The sequence below is a fragment of the Microplitis mediator genome, chromosome 11 (genome assembly GCF_029852145.1).
Source record: "Microplitis mediator isolate UGA2020A chromosome 11, iyMicMedi2.1, whole genome shotgun sequence".
Classification (NCBI taxonomy): Eukaryota; Metazoa; Arthropoda; class Insecta; order Hymenoptera; family Braconidae; genus Microplitis; species Microplitis mediator.
The window spans coordinates 11,636,858-11,657,767 of NC_079979.1; the positions used below are offsets into that span (position 1 = coordinate 11,636,858).

General features: G+C 38.3%; 1 protein-coding gene across 14 annotated transcripts in view; it reads right to left on the reverse strand.

Annotated features, from left to right (window-relative positions):
• The window catches only part of LOC130677041 (syntaxin-binding protein 5), a 408,264-nt gene that overhangs the window by 347,947 nt on the left and 39,407 nt on the right, over nt 1-20,910 (reverse strand). For all 14 annotated transcript variants that reach the window (XM_057483593.1, XM_057483594.1, XM_057483590.1 and 11 more), the window contains exons 4-5: nt 15,536-15,633; nt 15,221-15,403 (exon numbers count right to left, since the gene is read on the reverse strand). In XM_057483593.1, coding sequence (XP_057339576.1) covers nt 15,221-15,403; nt 15,536-15,633 — 281 coding nt within the window. The remainder of the gene's footprint in view (nt 1-15,220; nt 15,404-15,535; nt 15,634-20,910) is intronic.

A 20,910-nucleotide genomic window follows, 5' to 3' on the forward strand; every position in this document is an offset into this window, starting at 1 on the left:
TGATAAGGTCATTGACAAAGAATAAGTATCGGCATTTAGGATAAACAAAAACAAAGGTATCAAGTGTTTCTTTTGTAATCGAGAAGGTCACATAAAGGCTGATTGCAGAAAATGTAAGAAATGGTTTGCCCATCAACAAAAGAACAAGTATGATAAAAGATTTCATAAAGCTTAGAAATCAGGAGAACCAGGAAACGACAGCGGCAGCGATAAAGCATACCAAGAAAAAGCTTACAATACTTCACATGAAAAGAAAAAGGTTTCTTCAAAATAGTGCTTGGATTCCGGAGTAACACGCCACATGACGAATGAGATAGAATTTTTTTTGATCATATAGACACTAGGTATAGAAACAAAGTCAAGGTCGCTAGTTAAGAGTGTTGTGAGGTGTATGGAATTGGGTCTGGACAAATAAAGTGTGTAACGAATAGTGGTGTAGAAAAATTGTTAAAACTGAAAAATGTCTTATTTGTACCGTGTTTTGATTCGGGATTATTATCTATAAGAGCTTTAGACTTTGATGGTTATAATGTTATGGTGCAAAACAGCAGAATGACAGTATTCAAAGGCAAAAAATAAATCACGACAGCAGACGTCAACAACGAATTATATGTTTTAAGAGTGGCTGATAAAGCATTAAAAGTGTCAACAAACCACAGTGACAATAGTATTCACCAGTGGCATCGTAGATTAGGACACAAAAACTCACAAGCGATACAGCAAATTATTGATAAATGCCAGTGAATACTAGAGGGAGAAGATACCTATTGACACTGGTAGACGACTACAGCAGGTATACGCACGTGTTTTTGCTGAAAAAGAAATCACAAACGACTCAAGTATTGATAGACTTTGTTGAGTCAATGAAGACAAAATTTAACAAAAAACCGCAAGTGTTCAGATCAGATAGAGGTGGCGAATATGTCAATAACGAACGGAAAGATTATCTGAAGGCCAAAGGAATAAAGGTACAATACAGTGCGCGTTATACCCCCCAACAAAATGGGGTGGCAGAACGTAAAAACAGGACGCTAATTGAAGCTGTCAGACCAATGTTAGCTGATGCCTGTTTGTCCAACCAGTATTGGGGTGAAGCAGTTGTCACTGCTGCGTACATTCAAAATAAATTACCGACTAAAGAAAGAGAGGCCACACCTTATCAGTTATGGCACGATAAAAAGCCTGATCTTAGTTTCTTAAAAGTGTTTGGATGTCGGGCATTCGCGCATATACCAAAACAAAATAGAAAGAAATTGGATGCCAAAGCACGTGAGTCTTTCATGGTTGGGTATTCTAAAGAGTCAAAAGCGTACCGTTTTCAGGATCGGTCAAATGGAAAAATAATAATAAGCCGTGACGTACAATTTTATCGAAAATGAAAGAAGCGGTGAAAAATCAGAAGTCACATTCGATATCGTCGAACAAAATGCTTACAGTAATGGAAATGTTAATCAAAAAACGACCGGAGAACCGATTATGACAAGAAGCAGTGAAAAGAAATTAAAGAGTCAAGAACTAGATCAAGAAATCATAGACTTCCCAATTTCTGACACAGAGAAAATAAGCAACGTTACCCAGGAAAGGGAGCAAAATATTGAAAATGTTGTTGAAGACTCCTTTGACGATGACTACTATGATCCTGAAACGAGAGAAGACATTGACACCACCAATAAGGAAGACTTATTTGCTGAAGATGGTAGCACTACCTCATCTGAAGAAGATTTTCAACCAGGTAATGACACATCGGAAGAACCTTCGTCATTCGCAGATGCCATTAATGAACCAGGTGCTGAAAAATTGATTTCAGCTATGAACGAAGAACTTGATTCATTAGAAGACAACGAGACTTGGGACCTGGAACTAATTCCCCGTAATAAACAACCAATTAGTTGTAAGTGGGTTTATAAAATTAAAAAAGATTCCAGCGGTGTTCCTCAAAGATATAGGGCACGATTAGTAACTCAAGGCTTTACTCAACAGTACGGCATTGATTACGATGAAATCTTCGTGCCAGTAGTCAAGAACACAACATTCCGTACACTATTATCTATTGCCGGAAAACGGAAATTAATTTTAAAACACTGGGACGCCAAAACAGTTTTTTTGAACGGGGAACTTAAGGAAATCATATACATGAAGCAGCCTCCTGGATTCGAAGATGAACAAAGAAAAGATTGGGGCTGCAGATTGAACAAATCAATCTATGGTTTAAAACAAGCTGCAAAAGTATGGTATGAAAAATTAAAAGGTGTACTAAATAATTTAAATTTTCAAGTTTGCGATAACGATCCATGCCTATTCAAAACTACGGGTGAAGGACCAACAATTTACATCGTTGTACACATCGATGATATGGTGGTCGCTTGTCGATCACCTGAAAGAATCGAATTATTAAAGGCAGCAGTCAATGAACGATTTACAATAGTAGATCTAGGTGATTGGAAGATGTATCTAAGCACAGCAGTAAGAAGAAACGACGCAGGTGATATTTATGTAAATCAGAGCGAATATATTCAAAAAATCATTGAAAGAACAAAATTGACAAATGCAAAAGGTTCAATGTATCCATTGGAACCTGGTTTTGAAAAACTGAGGGCTGAATCGAAAGAAATAAAAGTCAATTATTATCAAAGGATTATTGGATTTCTATTGTATGTTGCCGTTAATACAATACCTGACATATCTGCTGCGGTATCTATTTTGAGTCAACATATAGTAGACACAAAAGAAGCTGACTGGCTAGAAATAAAAAGTGTCTGTAGATACTTGAAGTATACAATTGATTATGAATTAAAACTAAGTAACAACCAACCAAAAAATAACAAACTTATCGGCTTTACGGACGCAAAATGGGTCGAGTGCAGAATTGATAGGAAATCTAACGCAGGATATGTTTTTCAATTATTTGACGGAGCAATAAGTTCGGTGTGTAAAAAACAATCTACTGTAATGCTCTCCACGGCAGAAGTAGAACTGGTGGCTTTATGCGAAGCTGCTCGTGAAGCTGTATGGATAAAATATTTACTTTACTTCTTTGATGGACCGCAAACGTCCGCAATAACACTGTTTGAAGACAATCAAAGTGTGATAAATGGCCTCAAGGCTGGTAGCCCTACAAATCGGACAAAACACGTGGACGTAAAATATTTTTATACCAAAAATCTACAAGGCCGAGGGATAGTGGATGTGCAGTATTGTCCCACAGAGCTTAACCGGGCTGATATGCTTACGAAATCTTTACAGTCAATAAAAATTAAAAATTTAGCAAAAGATATAGGTTTTAAAGTTTGGGAATAAAACCACAAATCTATGTTAAGAATTTAGGGAAATTGTTTTGAGAAGGGAGTGTTGAATATATCGCAATACAACTCATAAATTATATTCTATGTTTGTATGTGTGCATCCAAGTATGCATTGACTCATCCTATGGATGAGTCACCCTTATGACTTATCACTTATTGTGGATTGTATATATATATATATATATATATATATATATATATATTAGGGTGGTCCTTAATTTGGACATTTTCGAATTTTTATGCTCCCAGAGGCTTATGTGGTTCGAAATAAATAAAAAAAAATATCCTCAAAGTTTCAGGTCTCTATCTCAATTTTAACCCGTGACGCACAGCGATGTAAGTTTCCCATTTAAATAACACGGGGTTTTTGGCATTGAACGATTAAATTTTTATTCCGGCTAAAGTAATTGTTCGAAAAATTTGAAACTCTGTAGACTTTATCCTCATATCAGCAGCTACTCCTCAGAATTTTTACAGATTTTCAGCTACTATAATTTTGGAGGTACAGCATGATGAAAAAGAAGAAAAAAATTATTTTTTATATTTTTAGCTAAAAGTTTTTTCAAATAACATATCAAATCAGTCTGCATCCTTATCAGAAGTTCTTACTTTTTCTCATTCTTGCACCTAAGTGGGTGAACGGTATATCTTTGTTGCACTAATACAGTAATCAGGAACTTTGTATTAGTGTGCAGTAAAGTTTTCCTTGAAAGGATTTATTAAATTTATTACGATTACCTCACAAACGGTTTCAATTACGACAGAAAAAAAATTGTCATAAAGTTTGAGCTCTTAATTCCAACAGGACCACGTGCCGCAAATTTCGTTTCCGTGATTTTTTAAATTTATTATATTTATTTATAAAAGAGATCTATATTATTAATAATTTATTATAGTTAGAAAATTGTAAACAAATAATTATTTCGATATTATAATGCACAAAACTATCAACCTTTTGTTTATTATTTATTGCTTAAAACAAATAATAAACTTAAAGGTGACCAACTTATTTAAGCAAATATTGAAAGAAATTTAATTTATTGATAATATTTATCAACTGTTAAACTGAGACATAATATGATTAGTGGCATTGATATACCGATCTCAGATATCAATTGAATGCATTATGTATTTTTGAAAAAGACACATTGTCAAATAACATAAACAAAATATTTCTTGAAAAAATCACAAAAAAAATTTTGCGGTAACTCTTCCCGTTAGAATTAAGAGGTTAAACTTTAAGGGAATTTTTTCTGTTGTAATTGAAAAAAAATGCTCCTGATTACTGTATTAGTGCAACAAAGATATACCGTTCACCCACTTAGGTGCGAGAATGAAAAAAAGTAAGAACTTCTGATAAGGATGCAGACTGATTTGATATGTTATTTGAAAAAACTTTTAGCTGAAAATAAAAAATATAATTTTTTTCTTTTTTTTCATCATGCTGTACCCCCAAAATTATAGTAGCTGAAAATCTGTAAAAATTCTGAGGAGTAGCTGCTAATATGAGGATAAAGTCTACCGAGTTTCAAATTTTTCGAACAGTTACTTTAGCCGGAATAAAAACTTAATCGTTCAATGCCAAAAACCCCGTGTTATTTAAATGAGAAACTTACATCGCTGTGCGGCACGGGTTAAAATTGAGATGGAGACCTGAAACTTTGAGGATATTTTTTTTTATTTATTTCGAACCACATAAGCCTCTGGGAGCACAAAAATTCGAAAATGTCCAAAATAAGGACCACCCTAATATATATATATATATATATATATATATATATATATATATATTTAGCTGGGTAAAATTACTTATAAGTCAGTCTTTTGAAATACATTGAATTATACGTATCGGTTGTTTGCTCCTCAATTTATACTCCACCTTACACTCGCTATTTCCTAGTTCCTGTAATTCTGCTACATATATAATCATAGATAATTATACAAAATTATATGGAATTTTATAAATTGGGCAGATCCATTACTTTTTCGACGAAAGTGTGCGCGCGTGGATCACCAATTTGGACGCCGATTTTTTCCTCGAATGTAGGTCAGAAAAGAAGGTGATCCTGAAAATTTGAGCTCGATACCCCTAAATCCGGCCATTGGGCAATTTTCGAAATTTCAAAAAAGGCAATTTTTTGGTTATTTTTACAAATTTTTATCTTAGCTTCTATATAACTTAGAGGAAGTTTTCCAGCGGTATTTTTCTTCATGTACACAATACGTCCAAGAAAAACATTGAAATTTGCTCTCAACTAATATCCGGCTTAATTGGGAGCTTCCAACTAAACCCCTGAATTAAAAAAATTTTTCTTTTTTTAAGAAATCCTCTCACATCTACAGTTTTTAGATAAGAAGGATAAATAACAGCTGACATTTTTAAAGTGAGTGTCTTCTGTTGATATCGTTTATCCCGAAAATTGCTTTGTTTAAAATAATTTTAGCGAATAAGTTTTCATATATCTAATGAATTATTTATTTGTTTTCAAGTTTATTATCAATGCCTGATTAAAATTTTTTATGGTACTGCTGTTTATTCTTATTAATGTAATGTATTAAGTACTCGGGACGATCGCAGCGATCTTAAACACAAAATATTTACTTAATACACTACCTTGAAGAATCAACAGCAGTAGCATAAGAAATTTTAATTCTTCCGATGGCTGGGTCTGAACGCTGGCTACTGGATGAACCTACTAATGTTGAGCTGATACTTTTATATGATCTACTTATTCAGTCTACTTCAACCATTTGGTTTTATGAAATATAACGAGCAATTTAATTAATATTTTTGACTAAGAAAAAAAAAGAACTTCGTATTGTTTTTATTATAATTACATAATTTTTCAAAATAAAACTTATTAAATTTAATTGATTATTTATCAAGAATCCAGTTGAATTATCTTGCTCTACTACCATTATTAAAAATGACATTTATTACAACAATCGATGACTTATTTTTTAATTAAATTAATTTTTGTAAGTAAAGTTATAAAATTGCGGTTGTTGATTGCAAATAATCACGAACTAAAATATATGTAAATTGTTAGATGCAAATAAATTTAATCGGAAAATTGAAATATTTATTAATTAAAACTTAGTTTATTTCAAAAATAAATAGTTATTAATTTCAGAAAACTATTATAAAAAGTTATTTGAATAATTAATAATTGATGAGTAGATTTTTTATAAGTAGCCATTCATTGGCCAGCCATCGGCAGCGTTGTACGACTGCCGTTTCCTCTATGGAAAGTCACATTCTGATATGAAACCAGTAATATCATAACATATACATTCAAAAATTTTATTAAAAACTCATTTCGATATGACTACGCTATCTTGATCAACAACTAAACGGCTGCTGATATTTAACCGGGTTTGGGCCGAGAAATTTTTTCCGAGAAAAAAGGAATAGCTATCTGAAAATAGCGATTTTTGAAAAATTTATCGGCTTCGGATAACCGTATATAAACGAAATCGGAGCAATTAAGGAAAATTACAGTAGATATCAACAGAAGACACTCACACCAAAAATGTCAGCTGTTATTTATCCTTCTAATCTGAAAACTGTAGATGTGAGAGGATTTTTTAAAAAACGGAAAATTTTGTTAATTCAGTGGTTTAGTTGGAAGCTCCCAATCAAGCCGGATATTAGTTTAGAGCAAATATCTATTTTTGACTTCTTGCTGAGAAAACCGACAATTATCAAAAAATTCGGGAAGTTATTGGTTTCACCCCGATTTTTAACAATCGGGTTTCCATCATATGTCAACATTTAAAGGTGCGAGGATGTTATTCTGTCATTTTCAGAGCGATGTCTGTATGTATGCATGTGTGTGTGTGTGTGTGTGTGTGTGTGTGTGTGTGTGTGTGTGTGTGTGTATCTTTTCTCATATCTTTTCAATGAGTGAACCGATTTAGATGGTTCTCGCGGCATTCGAAACATTTCTTTCGAACTTAGATTTTCAGAAAATATTAGAGCATTTAGTCAAATAAACTCTGCCCGGGTTGTCTAATCTCCGTAAAGGAGAGCGGACAACATGGTTGAGGGCCGACCGGGCGCGTCCCCAGGTGGCGGATAGAGGGACGGCCAAGGTGGGAAGTGGCGGCTCACGATGACCTCCAGCAGGAGGGATATTGTGGGCAGGCCACGACTACTTTGGTTAACATGTGCTACAGGAAACCCGGCAGGTGTAAAAACCAGCCCAGGGGGACCAAGGCCATGTCGCGGACCAACTTCCCAAGCCAAGGTGTAAGCGATCGTGCTGAGGGCTGAATGGCACAGGGGTACTGTGTTCCGAACGATGCACCTTGGGGCACCAGGTGCAACCCCATTGTATCTATACACCTTCCGCTGTGCAATCAGGCTCTGCCGGCGGTGACCGTATACTTCCTGACTACTCGTGGGACCAAAATGGAAACAACAAACAAAAACTCTGGATTGGAGGCTTCGAAAGAGGACTCCGATCTTCTAAATGTCCACATGAACGTAGTGGAGGGCACGGCAGGCTCAGCTAACGCCGGGACTCCTGGAACTCCAGCAGATGGAGGTAAGAAGAAGTACCGCAGTGGAGCTGCGAAAAAGAGGGCCCGGAAAGCCAAATTGGCCGCACGTGAACAATTTTCGGGGCAAAACAGCGGGGACGCTTCTTCCCCCATCAACGTAACCTCGGTGGAGGATGGCTCTTCAGTAGCTGGTTGCTTTAAAAGGCCCAGACCTGAGGACCAAACCCCACCAGAAGTGAAAAAAGTGACCAAACGCGGCAAGGTGACCTACAAACCGACTGGTTTCGGCGACGCAGTTAGGGCGGACAGACAGGTAGCTATTGTGCCTTCTGGATACCCTGACGCGTTGCTGAGCCAGGAGACGGGTGATCTGATCACACAGGCGTTAGTCAAGGCGCTGGACGCTGTCCCTACAGGACAGCCCGTCCCGTGCTTTGACGGATGCCGGTGGGACCAAGGAGCTCTGTGGGTTACCTGCGCCGATGTCAAGGCCAATCAGTGGTTGCTGGGGACTGTCCCGGCTATTAAGGCTGGAGGGGGGGACTCGTTCTCCAAGCTCTGGAGAATGAAAAACTCCCTAGACTTAAGAAGCTGACGGCGGTTCTCAGTACCACTGAGGATACCAAGGTCATCCTGAACAGGCTGGCACGACAAAATCCTGGGCTCACCACTCAATTGTGGCGGGTCTGGGATCGTAGGGTGGTAGGTAAAACTGTCCACCTTGTTCTGGGTGTGGACCGGTGGTCGCTGGCGGCACTCTCGGGGTGCAACTACTCTCCCCACTTCGGTCTTGGTAAGGCCCGTTTTTACGAGGTCACATCCGGGAACGCAGCTGGGGCGAGTGGAGGTGCTTTGGGAGGGGCTGCTAGAAAGGCAACGAAGACCACGTCCGGAGCAGTGCCTCCTGAAAAGGAAAAGGCAAAGGCAAAGGTAGGGGAGCGGGGCCAGGAGACTGAAGCGGCTGGCGCTGCTCAGGAAACTGGCACTGCTCCCATACCTCCAAAGATTGTGGTCGTTCCACCTCCACCTCCTCCAGCTGAGGAACCTGCTGGGTCCCTCGGTGGAGGGGAGAGGGAGGGGGAACGTCACAATTCGCTTTGGACCTCGATAGTAGGGCCAATCATCAAGCCACCTCGCCTGATAATGAGTGGGACTTCCGATGGGGAAAAGACCATGCCTCCGGCAAGATCTGGATCCAGAGGAAGACCCACAAAGGCGAAGGCGGTTGCCAAAGAGGGCCTGTCAGGGACTAAGCAGGGTAAGCAAGCTACCCTCGCTCAGGCCCTGGGGGGAACCCTCCAGTTGTCCGGCACACCGAAAGAGGGGATAGCCGAGACCAACAAGAAGGAAGACGATGGGCACTAAACTGTCCCCTTCCTTCTCCAACCCACCAGCCCCCACCCCTCCCCATCCTATTTCCCATTTCCCTCCCCATAATAAAAGCGATAAGACAACCAGTGCTGCAGATTCTGTAACTGCAGGACAGACTAGTTTTTCGCAAATAAACTTGCAACACTGCAAAGCGGCCTCTGCATTACTTAGTAGAGACCTGGCGGTGTTGCAGACAGATGTATCCCTAATCCAAGAACCTTGGGTTTACAAGGGCCAAGTCTTAGGGATAGACAGGAGAAACGGCTGTTTGATCCATGGTGACGCGGAGCTGGGGCCTAGGGCCTGTATCTTTATCAATAAGAATCACACAGCGCTCAAGTTGCACCAGCTTTGCACCAGGGATCTAGCCGTTGCTTCCATGAAAATCTCCATAGAGGGGACTAGGATGGAGCTGATCGTCGGCTCTGCCTATTTTCCATATGAAGATGCCAATGTACCTACCAAGGAGGTCACTGACTTGGTAGAGTACTGCAGGTCCAAAGGGCTACCACTCCTGATTGGCTGTAATGCAAATGCACACCATACGGTTTGGGGTAGCTCGGACATAAACGAAAGAGGCTCAACACTACTAGAGTACCTTTCCACCACTTGCCTAGAGATCCTGAATGTGGGATCTAGGCCCACTTTCGTCACCTCTCGAAGGCAGGAAGTGATTGATATCACGCTGGACTCTAGTAAGATTGCACAGTCTGTCACGAACTGGCGGGTGAGCGAAGAAGATTCTCTTTCTGATCACCGTCGAATTCACTTTGTGTTGGAAGGCAGCAGGAACGGCAGGACTGGGGGCACATATAGGAACCCTAAGGCCACGGACTGGCTCATCTATAAGAAAGAGCTAGTAAGTAGGCTGGAGGAGCCTAACGGGACCCTAAGAACGGCCGGTAGGATTGAGCAGGCGGTCGAGCATTTGCAAACGGCCATTGTTCAGTCCTATGAAATTGCATGTCCTTTGAAAACTAGAAAATGTAGCAAGCGGGTGACATGGTGGAATGCAGAGCTGAGCAGGCTCCGTTCCTGGTTCCGGAAGCTACTTAACAAAGCGTTAAAAACGAAATCAGACCAAAACTGGGCTGAGTATAAAACAGCCCAGATTCAATACAAAAAGTATATCAAGGTCTCCAAAGCTGAGGCCTGGAGAAAGTTCTGTGGGGAGATTAAGGATCTACCATTGGTAGCCCGTCTCCGTAAGATCTTCACTTCGGGCCCTACAGTTAAGCTAGGTGGTCTGACTCTCCCGGGTGGAAGGGCAACAGCAAACCACGGAGAAATACTCGCTCATCTCTTTGAAGTACACTTCCCTGGCTCGGAATTGACGGGACAGGAGGGAAATCAAAGAGAGGAGAGAAACCTCACAGTTACCAGACATGGTGAGTGGAGGACTGCTGCAAGGGTGGTAACGCCCAGCAGAATTGAATGGGCAATTGGCAACTTTGAGAAGTACAAAAGCCCAGGGGTGGATGGGATTTTTCCAGCTCTCCTACAAGAGGGTGGAGAATCACTTCGCAAACACCTCCTACACATATTTAGGGCCTGTCTGGCCCTAAGTTATGTGCCCGAAGCATGGCGTGAGGTCAGGGTAGTCTTTATACCAAAACCTGGGAAAAGTTGCTATGACCTGGCGAAATTCTTCAGGCCTATTAGTCTAACTTCCTTCCTTTTAAAAACCCTGGAAAGGATGGTAGACAGACACATAAGGGACGAAGCGCTGAGTCGAATACCAGTGCATCATTCACAACATGCATACCAGGCTGGCAAATCCGTTGAAACGGCCCTACACGAAGTAGTTAGCTACGTCGAGAGGGTCTTTCGGCAGAGGGAATCAGTTCTGGGAGTATTTATTGATATTGAAGGGGCGTTTGACAATACACCCTTCAAAGCCATCTGCGAAGCAGCGGAACGCTTTGGGATAGAGGAATCTATAACAGAATGGGCCCACAATATGCTTCGCTCGAGAATAGTGACAACCGAACTTAGTGACACTAAGGTTCGGGCCCGTGCTAGAAGAGGCTGTCCGCAAGGAGGCGTGACCTCTCCTCTCATGTGGCTATTAGTCATTAACGAGCTCCTAGTAAGGCTGGAGAAGCTAGGAGTACACGCAGTGGGCTACGCGGATGACGTTGCTTTGATGATCAGAGGTAGTAGCCCAGTAGAGATAAGATGGAGGATGCAAAGAGCACTCGATCTTGTACAGAATTGGTGCAACGACAGATCTCTGAAGGTTAACCCTAACAACACAGAGATGGTGCTCTTCACTAAAAAGAGGAAGCATAAGGTAAATGCGCCTTCAATTTTCGACACTGAGCTGAAGTTTTCAACAAAGGTACGCTACCTTGGAGTAACTCTGGACAATAAGCTCACGTGGAGAAGCCATAGTGGGAAACAAGTTCAAAAAGCCACTGCCACTTTGTGGGCCTGTAGAAGGATATTTGGCACAACGTGGGGTCTAAAACCAAAACTAGTTAAGTGGATTTAAACGGCTATTTTGATACCCCAATTAACCTTTGCCTCTGTCATTTGGTGGCCCGCAATACGAAGGGACGTCAACATCAAGGCATTAAATGAGGTCTACCGACTTGCTCTGCTAGGCATAACAGGAGTGTTTAAAACAACTCCTACCCTAGCTATGGGGACACTCCTGAATGTAGTTCCTTCAAATATAACTGTAGAATCTCTGGCTGTGAAAACGGCTTTGAGACTGCATTTTGTTGGGTTGTGGTCGAAGGCTAGGACGGGACATGCGTCCATCCTACGGAACAGAGATCTCGAAGAGGTCCTGGCCCAAGGAGGAGACTATGGCTCTCGCAGCTACCACTTCCGACACAAATACAAAGTTCTCTTTCCAAACAGGCAGGAATGGGAAGGAGGGAGCGATGAAATCCTATCACCCCAAGGGCTAGTCTGGTTTACGGACGGGTCCAATGTGGTAGAGGGAACAGGTGCAGGAATTTATAGCGGCAGACCCAAAACTGAGATAACCCTCAGACTGAGACACACTGCCTCTATTTTTCAGGCAGAAGTATATGCGATCTGGGCCTGTATAAAGCACATTTTAGAGCTAAATCACAGGAACAAACACATATACATATGCAGTGACAGCCGTGCAGCTCTCAAGTCACTCACATCAGTCATGGTGACTTCAAAGATTGTACGGGACTGCATTACACTCGCCAACAAACTAGCGAGCGCCAGCTATGTCAATCTCATTTGGGTACCGGGTCACAGTGGTATCAAAGGGAATAACATAGCAAATGAATTGGCAAGGACAGGGGCCTGCAAAACGGACCCTGAGCCAGTCTGTTCAATTCCGGTGCCTCTGTGCTTTATAAGAAGCCACTTGGCTCAATTGACCTGTGACAGGTTCTGGGACCTGTGGCTTGAAGCCGGAGGCATGCGACATACGAGGGCACTAGTTGAAGGACCATCGAAGTCGCTTGGTACCAGTCTAGTAGAGCTCGATAGATCCAAATTGAGGATTATTGTCGGGCTCGTTACAGCACACTGGTTTACCGGGAGGCATCTGAAGCTCATGGGCATCACCGATGACTTGACATGCCCTAGATGCAATTCAGAGGATGAAACTCCCCTTCACCTGTTGAGCCAATGCAGAGCCATAGAGGATGTAAGGAAAGACATCTTGGGGATCTGTGATGATACTCGGCCTAACCTATTAGAGGTTGGGATGGACAGATTTCTGCGATTCTCGAAATCCATAAATCTGCCAACCCAACCTTAATTTTAACGAGAATTGACCTAGTAGGGCCGAGTACAATGGTTCGAAAGAACTGAGTGCTCGGCTCTACACCAAATAAAGGAGTCAAACTCACTTCAATTCAATTCAATTCAATTAGACTCTGAGAAATTTAGGAAATACGAAAAAAAAAAAAATTTTTTTTTCGTTTTTTTTTGGATATTTTGAAAACTGTTGGATCGATTAATTCCAAAGTATAATCAGCTCTAGAACTCGATAAAAACTTTCGATTGCCGCCAAGAACATCTCAATCGGATAATCTGTTCGAAAGATATCATCGACGAAAGAAATAGTTGAAAACAGTTTTTTGCGAATATCGTCGGAATGACTGAACCAATCATTCAGAAAATTTTATCTGCTCTAAACCTCAATAAAACGCGCCGACTGTTACCTCAAACGTCTCGATCGGATGATCCGTTCGAGAGATATCGTCGACGAAAGAATGAAAAAAAAATCGTTTTTTCTTTCGTTTGTCGTGAATCTTTCGGAAACGATCAATTCCAAAATCTAATCAGCTCTAGAACTCGATAAAGAGATTCGATTTCTGCCAAGAACGTCCCAATCAGATAATCCGTTCGAGAGAAATCGTCGACGGAATAATAAATGTAAAATCTATATCTGTTTTTTTCATTCAAGAACATCATAATTACTGTGCAATATTACTCAAAACTAATAAATTCTTCTTTATGTAAAGCACTGAAAGTGAATGCTTAAAAATCGTCATGTTCGCTCGTATGACGATATACTTACACGATATAGATACAACGTATACCGTAAATACTTATTTTTGAGCTAATTATTGAACATAATTGTGAATAAATGTATAAAAACCGCTTATTCATTAATTATTTTGAATTCCAAATGTTTAAACTTTAACATAAAACGTAACCCTTTTAAGCTTTAAAAGCTTATAAAAAAGAGAAACAAAGGTATTTTCGAGCTCGAAGAGCTCGAAAATGTATTTATACTAATGGTTTCGAGCTCTTAGAGCTCGAAAACAGCAGGAAGTTTAGGGGCTGGCCTGCAGGGCCAACCGATGCCCAGATTTTTTTCTTAGTGCTACTTTAAGTAGAGTGTACATGAAGAAAAATACCGCTGGAAAACTTCCTCTAAGTTATATAGAAGCTGAGATAAAAATTTGTAAAAATAACCAAAAAATTGCCTTTTTTGAAATTTCGAAAATTTCCCAGTGGCCGGATTTAGGGGTATCGAGCTCAAATTTTTAGGATCACCTTTTTTTCTGACCTTCTTTCGTCGAAAAGTAATGGATCTGCCCAATTATGATGATCTCTAATTATATATAATTTTTTTCCAGGGCTATAGAGCGTTTATACGCATACACACACTCACACACATACATACACACATACATACATACATACAGACACTTGGACATCATTCTGAAAATAGTCAGAATAGCTTTCTAGGATCTCGGCGTGTTGAGGGTATGAGAGTGAGATTACGTGTATGGTACGGAGTATGTTTTGAAGTGTCTGTGTGATGGAGCGTGGATTTAACGGGGGCTGTTTAGCTGTGTCGCGGATAGTGGCCAAGATAACGTGCCTCCCGACCAGTGATGACGACTAGGCCCAGGCTTAGGCCTCGGGGTTGACGTGGTGATTGCGGAGGTGCGACTGAGATGTCGCCGCCCCTTCGTGGTGGTACCCGGAGTTAGCTGGGGTACGTGTACGGTTATTGGGGGGATGGCAGGCCTCGTTTGCGATGCTCGAAGAAGCCAACAATTCGCTAACTCCGGATATCACTGGGAGTGACAGTACGGGAAGACCCGTGAGTCCACGGCTTTTATGCTTGTGACGGAAAGAATGGATGGAGAAGCGAGAATGTGAGATTGAAAGAGAAGGAGTTGAGTAAGCGAGTGAGAGTGGGAGATTATCGTGTAACAGTTGTGTAACTACCGGCGAGTGAGTAAGTCGCGATTCGGCGTCACTCGTGTACGAGTCGACCCAGTAGTCGAGTTTGGAGTCTTGAAGTAAGCGGTGGTGAGTCGGAGAGTCGCCAAGGTGGACCTTGACCGTAACCGTGGACTGTTGTCGTTTTGGAGCTTGTGGCTCTGTGTATTGTGAGAATTTTCTCGAGAAAATTCAGCTATGAGAATTTATCGTTTTTTAAAGCGGGAAAGTATAACCGGGAAAAAATTTCTGGTTAAGAGGAGTGCACACGTTACGTTTTAAATGTGAAGTGTATAATCAATTATATGATAAATTGCTTGAAGAAAACTTTGTAAAACCATATTGATTATTTTTTTAATTACCTTTCACGTTGAAATTTAAGACTCTGTATAACCTGGGGAATTTTTTGTCTCAAATTCCATAGATGTAACGTGTCATCTGCAGTTACGGAAATCAGAGCCCCTTCATTGATGAGAAATTCAAGTTGAATTACTGCTGCACCACCCTCATGTTTAATGTTAACGTCCACACCAGGCCTTCCGAGTCTAAAGTTTTATTTTCATATTTTCCATCATTTATTATAGTCAAGATAAAATAATTGTGTTTAAATAATTAAACAAACAAACAAATAAATGCAAATCGAAAGTTAAAAAATAATTATATATTAATAAGGATACAGTCTTAAAGATCCAGATTTAGTACCAATAGCTAATAACTTTTGCACTGGATCAAATGCCACTGCTGTTGGCTGATGTGGAAAACCATGACGAAATGTCTATAATTAATATCATAAAAATAATCATTAATATTAGTAAACTAAATTCATCAAAAATATTATAATATTAAGTAATTTTAATCATTTGAATGTTCATGTGTAGTATTGAGTAACTATGAACCTGATATTTTAAACGTCGTTTCATTGTATTAAAATTAATTAATCAATATTTGATATTAATTTAATATTAGTAAATTATTGCTTGCAGGTCTAACTTTATTAGCTTGTTACCGCTCCATATATACTTCCTACCTGCAAATAGCCATTCTAATTTATATTACGATTATATATGGGGTTATAACAGCTAGGTATGATTATATCTAATTATATATAGACTCATATATGATCAGATTTGATCATATATAGACTTATATATGGTTATAAATGGAGTTATAACAGCCAAGTATGATCATATCTAATTATATTTAGACTCATATATGATCAGACCTGATCATACATAGACTTGTATATGATTATATATGGGGTCATAACAGCCAGGTATGATCAGATCTAACTTACACCCACTTCTGACACCAAATTGTAGTGATTGGTATTTTAAATGAATATCAATTATACACTACAATGATAACACACTTGTATTAGAAATAACAACACCGCAATTAACAGCAGTAAAAGAAAGCAAGAGCAATATATAGTTTATTGAGATACAATGTTTGCTGTTAAACTGTCAATATAAGACTGACTGACTTTTGTCGCGCATCTATAAAAACAATAGAAGAAGGCATTTGTTTTCTAGCTATTCAAATATTAAAAAGATCAGTTTCACATTCGTTACAATATATAGACTTATGTATGATTATATATGGGGTTATAACAGCCAGGTATGATCATATCTAATTATACATAGACTCATATATAATCAGATCTGATCAGATCTAATTATATATAGACTTATATATAATCAGATCTGATCATATATAAACTTATATATGGGCTTATAACAGCCAGGTATGATCAGATCTAATTATGTATGGGGTCATATATAATTATATATGACCCCATATGTAATCATGCATGATTATATATAACTTCATATATGATTATATATAATCATATATGATCATATATATGAACATTTATAATCATATATGATCATATATATGAACATATATAATCATATACGATCATATATGATTAGACAAAATCTTTTTTCATCGGGTCTATAATCGATTGAATACATATTCTGTTATGGGAGATAGTTAACCTAGAAATACATTTTTTTATTATTAATAAAACTATCCGAGCAACTTATAATTAATGAACAAAAGTATTTTCGAGATGTAATAAATTTTATTAGTTTATATTTCGTCATTGCAAATAATAGTTCAGTCAATGTTTCAAATTAGTGATTATTTTATAAACTCTAAGTATTTTTCATTTTATTTCTTTCAAATAATCTTTCAAATCAATTCCAAATTTTTGGGCGATTTTCAACAGGCCCTAACTTTGAGAGAAATGGTCGTACAAGAAATAAAAAACAAGGAAATTGTAGCTCCAAGTGTCTCCTTTTTGGATTAGAACTTCAAAATTTTTTAGCGTCAGCAGTTTTAGAGTAATCTTAGAAAAACCAGCGCGAAAAAAAATTTTTTTAATTTTGTTTTTTTTGGTCTTCGGGTGTGGAAAAATTTTTTTTTGCTTAACCATTATAAGGATCAGATACCTTCATTATTCAGCTTTAATTTCTTTTTTTATGGACCTTGATACGTCCACTTCTCGCCGAGATATCGGTCTCCAAATGGAAAAAGAGCGAGATCAATCCAACCAGCCGTTTATTTGTTTTACTCGATCAAATTTTTGAAAAAATCAGAGGATTTTTGCTCAGAAAAGCTCATAATCTTTAACAAGATGAAAACCAACATTTTTTCGGAGCTTTGTCCACAATTTTATTGCAGACAGTGCTTGAATTTCCAAAAAAGAAAAAAGTTTTTTTTTTAACAAAATTTTCGAAAAAAAAAATTTTTTTTGAATAACTTTAGGAAATTTACAAAACCAACACCCAATCGTTTTTAACACGTTTACGTCGCTGCATTCCGTGATTTTACTGATCTCTCAGTCAATAAATTCAAAAAAAATTTTTTTTTTGAAATTTTTGTTTCGAAAAAAAACTTTTTTCTTTTTTGGAAATTCAAGCACTGTCTGAAATAAAATTGTGGACAAAGCTCCGAAAAATGTTGGTTTTCATCTTGTTAAAGATTATGAGCTTTTCAGATCAAAAATCCTCTGATTTTTTAAAATATTTGATCGAGTGAAACAAATAAACCGCTGGTTGGATTGATCTGGCTCTTTATAGGGTTTTTGTGGACATATTGAACTGTAAAATGCACAGTTACCATTATCGATTTCCACAATATTTTCGTTTCAGCGCTTGATTTTTCAAAAAACCACAAAAAGCCCTTTTTTTTGTTGCATTTTTAAATTCATGTGACGATAGGAAAAAATTATTTTTCGAAAAAACAATGGCTAATCGTTGAAGGGAATTTATTCAAGTTTTTAAAATCCACCACTAACTTTCTGTGCGATCATTGGTTTCTGAGATATCGATAATCAAAGACAAAAGAATCCTTTTCCATTTGAAGACCGATATCTCGGCGAGAAGTGGACGTATCAAGGTCCATAAAAAAAGAAATTAAAGCTGAATAATGAAGGTATCCGATCCTTATAGTATTTAAGCAAAAAAAAATTTTTCCACACCCGAAGACCAAAAAAAAACAAATTAAAAAAATTTGAAAATTTTTTTGTCGCTGGTTTTTTTAAGATTACCCTAAAACCGCTGATGCTAAAAAATTTTGAAGTTCTAATCCAAAAAGGAGACACTTGGAGCTACGATTTCCTTTTTATTTCTTGTACGACCATATCTCTCAACGTTAGGGCCTGTTGAAAATCGCCCAAAAATTTGGAATTTTTTTTTGATCCTTTAATTTTTTTCATCAGTGTATTAATTTTAAAATATTAAAAATAATTTAAAAATCATATTTAATTTAATCAACAGAAAAAAATACTAGCCTAACAGCTGCTGTTTGTACCGACGTGGTCTGCGCATATCCATAGTGGGGAGAAGTTGCGCGCGTCGCCATGATTTATTTAAAATTCCAAGCACAGTATATATTGATAATTTCAATAATTTTATCAATTGTTATAAAAATTTCTCATTTATTAATTGAATTTATGGTATTAAAATAAATAATTGCCTGAAATAAAATAATTCACTCGCTTAGAATTTTAAATAAGACATGGCGACGCGCGCAACTTCTCCCCACTATGGATATGCGCAGACCACGTCGGTACAAACAGCAGCTGTTAAGCTAGTATTTTTTTCTGTTGATTAAATTAAATAATTATTTTCATAATTAATAATTAACATTTTCGTATAAAGTTTGTGATCAAACGATTCAGAAAATATTGAATTATTTTATTTTGTACATTTCAGTAACTGCGTGAGAAAAATCTTTCTCCAGTATTCCGTTAAAGTCGACTGAGGCTTTACTTGCAAAACGTTTTTGTTAATAACAAAAAAAGTTACACGAATTTTTGCCGGGTAAAAGTACCGGGAGATTCACGAGATTTTTCTCTATTTTATTCAATTTTTTTTTTGACTATGGCAATTTTTCGCCTCAAAGCTTAGTAGTAGGGCAAGTGGACTATTATAGTTCCACTATAATACTTAGCCACTTTCTCCTTTAGCTGGTTTACATTAAACGTCTTTTTCTAGACGCCATTCCGGATCGTTTGAGCCATCAACCATATCCTTAGGAGACCTGTAACTATTTTTCGCAGGAAATCAACTTCTTGACTAGACTAGCATACCCAGGGTTGCCAGAAAAAAATTTAGTCAATAGCACCACCTAGGATAAGAAGAGCCTAATGTGCTACTTAAACCACACAGTCAGCTTTAAACAATCATATTCTTGGCACGAAGAATTTAAAACTCATAAATATGTGATCATAATACAATGGTAAATTCACAGGGAGGTAGACAATAAAACAAAATTAGAATTTAATTTTGACCATATATTGGACGTTTCGTCCCTTTATTGGGACTTCTTCAGAAACTAAAACAAGTCATTATAAAGATTTACAAACACCGTATAAATAAATAAACAATTAATTACACAATCACATGGTACAACATAACCAATTACAAACATGATTCCATCATACCTTGATCATATGAATTCTATCGTCTACTAGATATTATTGAGACATACGTCATTCTTAATAATATAAAAATAATTAGCATTATTTAATATTTTAATTACAGTAAAAAATAACAAAAAACGAAATAAAGATAAACTCCAATTCATGTGACACTCAATACATATACTCTCAACTAGTGGATAATAATCAAGGTATATTATATTGATGCTGACATTTATAAGAACGTTACACTTCGCCCACCAATCACCCCTCTCATCTCCTCCAGATCCTGACGGGCGCCAGCCGACTTTTATTTCCCCGGTATCGGCAACCGGTCTAAACGCACACGCAAATTACAACCTGTAAACTATACCCTTTGGAGATGAGAGACATGACCGGTGGTAGCGGCATGTCCTGGTGTGCTCAGTATGCTAGGTTGTGGAGAGAGGGTCGCGGTTCTTTCAATGCGAAAGAAGCCGATTATTTAAATAATAGAAAAGACATAAAATAGCACAACAAAACTAAAGAAAATACAATAAAGATAACGCGAGAGTGACGCGGAGGGCCCAAAAGACCCGCGGTCCAGTACTCTCGGTACATCACGCGAATAAATACCTGGATACAACATCGGGAACCTCTCGACGACGACGAATCACAAACTTAATACACTACTAAAAAAAAGATAAACTAAAATAAAATATAAATAAATAATGCGGTAATTTGCGACAACTTTCACGACAAACGGCTCCAAGAGCACCATACACAGAGCCACAAGCTCCAAAACGACAGCAGTCCACGGTCGCGGTCGAGGTCCACCCTGGCGACTTTCCGACTCACCACCGCTTACTCTAAAACTCCAAACTCGACTACCGGGTCGACTCGTACACGAGCGACGCCAAGTCTCAACTTTTCTCCTCAACGGTAGTCACACAACTGTTACACGATAATCTCCCACTCTCACTCGCTTACTCCACTCCATCTCTTTTAATCCCATATTCTCGCTTCTCCATCCATTCTTACCTTCACAAGCACACAAGCCGTGGACTCACGGGCCTTCCCGTAATGTCACTCCCCGTGATATCCGAAGTTAGCGAATTGTTGGCTTCCTCGAGAATCGCAAAC